Below are 5,030 nucleotides of genomic sequence, written 5' to 3' on the forward strand. Positions count from 1 at the left end.
ACGAGGTGACGGCACGGCGGGAGGACCACGGGCAGAGCATCACCTGCCACGCACAGCTCGACCTGCGGCCGTACGGCCCGCTGTTGAGCAGCACCTCCACGGCACAGCTGGTGGACGTCTATGGTGAGCTGCCAGCGTGGCCACCATCGTCACTATTGTCAACCTGTTGTCCCCATAGTCTGCCTGTTGTCACCCCCCCATTGTTACCCTATTGTCCCCCTGGTCTGACTGTTGTCCCCCCCCACCATTCCCATTGTCACTGCTGTCTGTTTGTTGCCAACCCCCCAATTGTTCCCTTGGTCCATCTGCAGCCCCCCCTTCCACCCCGCCCACCCACCCCCACCCTGACTATTCTCCCTCTACTGCAGACTTTCCCGGACCCCCCCACGCTGACCTCATCCCCCCCAGTCCTCCAAACAACAACCGACGTCCGCCTGGAAACTGGCGAGGAGCTCAACCTGACCTGCAGCGTCCAGAACACCTTCCCTGCAGCCAACATCACCCTGCTGCTGGATGGGGAACCACTGCAGCCACAGAGCGAGGACAGTCAGAGCGTGGGGGTCTGGGGGCTGCTGTGGGGTCAGCCCGGAAAGCACAGATGTGTGTGCAGGGTGAGAGTGGGGCCTGAGGAACGGAGCACGGAGCTGGTGGTGAACGTTTATGGTGAGTGTGGCACAATGGCAGCGGGTGACACCGTGGGGAAGGAGGGGGGTGCAGGGGAGGCTGCAGATGGGGCAAGGGGACAATGGAGGGGGAGGGTGACAACAGTCAGCTGTGACATGGAAATGGTGGGAGGGGGGACAACAGTCAGACCATGGGGGCAATAGGGTGACAATGGGGGGGTGACAACAGGTAGACCATGGAGATCAGAGAGACCTCAGCAGGCTGGAAAGGTGGGCATGGGTGGATCTAATGACGGTCAGCACAGGAAAATGCAAAGATTTGCACTTGGGCCAGAGGAAACTCAGGTGTGTACAGAGTGGGGGGAGCAGCCATGCAGAAAAGGACCTGAGGGTCCTGGGGGGGTGAAAAACTGAACATGAAGCAGGTGTGTGTGATTACAGCTTGGAAAGCAAATGGGATCCTGGGCTGCATCAGCAGAAGGGTGGCAGTGGGACTGGGGGGGGAGGATTTTCCCACTCTGCTCTCATCGAGGCCCATCTGCAGTGCAGCATCCAGGTGTGGGGATCTCAATGCAAGGAAGACAGGGAGCTGCTGGAGAGGGTCCAGAGGAGGGGCACAGAGATGAGGAGAAGGGCTCTGAGGTGGGCAGGGGACCGCAGCACCTCCCCTACAGAGACAGACTGAAGGAGCTGGGCTTGTTCAGCCTGGAGAAAAGAAAACTGCAGGGTGACCTCATTGCAGCCTTCAGGACCTAAAGGGAGCCTACAGACAGGAGGGGAGTCAACTCTTGAAAAGGGGAGGTAACAGCAGGACAAGGGGAAATGGTTTGAAGTTGAGAGAGGGCAGATTTCAGTTGGATGCCAGAAGGAAGTTCTTTGCAATGAGAGCGGTGAGGTGCTGGAACAGCTGCCCAGAGAGGCTGTGGATGCCCTGTCCATCCCTGGAGGTGTTTGAGGCCAGGTTGGATGGGCAGCTGGGATAGTGTTCAGTGGGGAGGTTGGTGGTCCTGCATGCAGCTGGGAGGGGGTTGGAGCTCCATGATCCTTGGGGTCCCATCCGACCCAAGCATTCCGTGCCAGCATCCCACGGGTGTCACCTCTCTGCTTGTCACCTACAGATTTCCCCACGCCTCAGCTCAGCGTCAGCACCGACGTCCCCGTGGCGATGCAAAACGTGTCGGGAAGCTGCGAGCTGCCAGGAGGGCACAGGGAGGGCATCGAGCTGCGGGTGACGGTCGGGCAACGGGTGTTGGTGCCCTGGGGGCCATCGCCGCTGCTTTTCACGCTGCTGGTGACAGAGGGGCACGACGGCTCCGAGCTGCGCTGTGAGGCCAAAGTGGAGGGCAGAGCTCCGAAATGGAGCGACGTCGTGAGGCTGAACGTCAGCGGTGGGTGATTGGGGTTGGGAGGTGGCCACAGCCCTGGTGCAAAACCCCATAACGGTAGTGCAGAAACCCCACAGTCACAGAGCAAAACCCCTCAGCGCTGGTGCCAAATCCCACAGCTCTCATGCAAAACTCCTTTGGCCTAGTGCAAAATTCCTGCTATGATTGCAAACCCCATAGCCCTGGTGCCAAATTGCATAGCTGTTGTGCAAAACCCCTTAGGCCTAGTGCAAAATCCCATAGCTCTGGTGCAAAATTCCTGCTATGAATGCAAAACCCCTCAGTCCCCATGCAAACCCCGCTGGTCCTAAGGCAAACCCTTTGGCCCAATTGTGAACCCCATTTTCCCCATAGCCCCACCCCATATGGACGACCAACTCTGCCCCCCAACTCACACCTGGACAGAGGGCCAGGAGGTGAATCAGTGGTGCCGTGCACGAGGAAAACCCAACCCGGTGGTGACGTGTCACAAGGATGGCACCATCATCCTCGTGCAACAGCTGTACGTCATCAGCCGGAACCACAATGGGACGTATTGGTGCAACGCCAGCAACGCCTTGGGCTCAACTGGACGGAGTGTCAGCGTGAGGGTGGAGTGTGAGTGGGGGGGACACACGTGGGGCGGTGACACAGCTGGGATAGTGAGCACGTGGAATGGTGACGTGCGTGGGGGTGGGGGATGGGGTGACAGATGTGGGATGGTGACACGCATGGGGTTGGGGGTATTGGGGTGACACACCTGGAATGGTGACACACACGTGAGGTTGGGTGTCCCAGGTTGGGGTGACAAATGTGGGATGGTGACACAGCTGGGATAGTGAAACAGGTGGGTTGACGATACACATGGGGATGGATGCGCCAAGGTGGTGGTGACAAATATGGGATGGTGACACACATAGGCATGGGGATATTGGGGTGGAGGTGACACACGTGGGGATGGGCATAGCGGGTTGGTGGTTCCACACGTGGCTCAGTGACACACGTGGGGATGGTGTACTTGGTGGAGGTGACACACATGGGGCAGTGACACACATAGGATGGGTGTATGGAGTGGAGGTGACACACATGGGGCGCCGACACCGCTTTCCCCCCCAGACTGGCACGTCAACGTGGGCCTTTTGGTGGCACTGGCAGTGGTGGCGGCAGTGCTGGCTGCGGTTGGGACTGTTCTGTACCGCCTGTATTACCATAAGAAGAAGATCCGTCAGTACAAGCTGCAGAAGGAGCAGCAGCGCCTCTTGGCCTTGGGGGGCTTCTCGGATGGGGCTGCAGCCTCCCCAAATGGGTCGGCCCCAGGGGCACAACTGTAGCACCCATGGGTGCAGGGTGGGAACGTCCCATGGGACCCTCGGAGGGGTGAGCAGACTGACAGCAGTGTGATGGGGGTGGTGGTACCCGATGCAGGGCATCTATAGGCACACAGCTGGTGGTACCTCATGGAGGACACTGTGACAATGTGATGGTGCCCCATGAGTGACACCTATAGGGACACAACCAGTGGTACCCGATGGGGGACATCTATAGGGACACAGCTGGTGGTAGCCCGTGAGTCACACCGATAGGGACACAACCTCTGGCACGGTGACATCACAGTGGTGTCACCCAGTGGGTGAGAACAGATATCACAATGACTTCATGTTGTCCCCCCAACACCTGGTTGGCCCAGGGTCAGGGGGCCCCCTTGGGTTCTGGTGATGAAGATGAGGATGATGAGGGTGCAGCAGGTGTTGTGTGCTGATAAAAAGCGGGGGTGACAACTGTGGTGTCCTCCCCAGACTCTTCCCAGACTTCCATCACCAGCACCATGTGCCATCGGGGCCATACTGGGGGGCAGTGGGTGCTAAGTGGCACTGAGTGTGGGGTGGGGGTATGAGCAGGGGTTTGGGACCAGGATGTGGCTCCACTTTCATCCTTCTCAATAAAACTTTGATTTTTAATTTGCATTCCCTGCCTCCTCCCCCCCCCCCCCTTTCCCAGTAACCTCCCAAAAATGCAAAGCAAAGCAGTTAAAAAATGCCATTGGCCACAAATTGGGCTGAATCCAACACCACCCAGAGGGACGGAACAGTGACACCAGTGCTGTTCCTTGGGGACATTTGGTGACATCCAACACCGTACCTTGGAGACATCAACACAATTTCTTGGAGACAGTATGGTGACATCCAACAACACCATTCCTTGGAGAATCAATCCAAGGCTGTTTCTTGGGGACGGTTTATGTGACATCCAGCACTGTTCGATGGAGACATCCAACACCATTTCTTGGGGACATACGACAACAACCAACACAGCTTCTTGTAGACAACGTGGTGACTCCCACCACCATCCCTCGGGCCAGGTGTCACCACACTGTCTCCACCTCCATGAGCTCTGGGGGTCCCGGGTGCCGAGGTTCCTCAGGTGGGGGTGAGAGGGATCCCAAACAGCTCCCGTTGTCCCCCGCTGTCCCCCCGGTGCAGGCGGGAGGCCTCAGAGGAGCCCTCGGCGTCGCGCACGTTGTACTCTCCTTTCTTACAGGCGGTGCTCTTCATGTAATAAATGCCCCACGCGGCCGCTGCCAGCACGGTGACAGAACCCAGCAGGGACAGGGACAGCAGCAGGGACAGCCGGCTCTCTGCAGGGACAATGGGACGGCGGTGTGGCACTGGTGGCACCAACACCGTGCCAACAGCACCCATATGACACCCCAACTGCGGCACCTTTGTGGCGATGGCACAATGGTGAGACTGCACCGGTGACCATGACACCACCACAGTGATAGTGACACCCCAGTGGTGGCACCACCAAAGACACTCCACTGATGACACTGGCACCCCAACAGTGGCACCACCAATGAAACCTCAATGGTGACACCAACACCCCACTGGTGACACTGGCACCCCAATGGTGACACCACAAATGAAACCCCGCTGGTGACACCACCCCGCTGTCCTCCCCAGGGCTCACCATCCACGCTCACCACCACGCTGCCCACGCGCCGGCCGTGCCGGTTGACGGCCATACAGGTGTAACGACCGCGGTT

General features: G+C 58.6%; 2 protein-coding genes across 2 annotated transcripts; one reads left to right on the top strand and one right to left on the bottom strand.

Moving 5' to 3' along the window:
• On the top strand, positions 1-3,951 carry LOC104913636 (intercellular adhesion molecule 5-like). Its single transcript, XM_019621290.2, has 5 exons — positions 1-123; positions 369-663; positions 1,742-2,011; positions 2,363-2,605; positions 3,104-3,951. The coding sequence occupies exons 1-5, from the start codon at positions 121-123 to the stop codon at positions 3,316-3,318; spliced, it is 1,026 nt and encodes a 341-aa protein (XP_019476835.1). The 5' UTR covers positions 1-120; the 3' UTR covers positions 3,319-3,951.
• A 148-nt stretch (positions 3,952-4,099) lies between these two features.
• Positions 4,100-5,024, bottom strand: LOC104913635 (intercellular adhesion molecule 5-like). Its single transcript, XM_010720654.3, has 2 exons — positions 4,955-5,024; positions 4,100-4,622 (listed from the first exon to the last, which is right to left on the bottom strand). The coding sequence occupies exons 1-2, from the start codon at positions 5,007-5,009 to the stop codon at positions 4,405-4,407; spliced, it is 273 nt and encodes a 90-aa protein (XP_010718956.1). The 5' UTR covers positions 5,010-5,024; the 3' UTR covers positions 4,100-4,404.
• Between the last annotated feature and the right edge of the window lie 6 nt (positions 5,025-5,030).

This window comes from Meleagris gallopavo, chromosome 18, assembly GCF_000146605.3.
Source record: "Meleagris gallopavo isolate NT-WF06-2002-E0010 breed Aviagen turkey brand Nicholas breeding stock chromosome 18, Turkey_5.1, whole genome shotgun sequence".
In the NCBI taxonomy this organism is placed as follows: domain Eukaryota; kingdom Metazoa; phylum Chordata; class Aves; order Galliformes; family Phasianidae; genus Meleagris; species Meleagris gallopavo.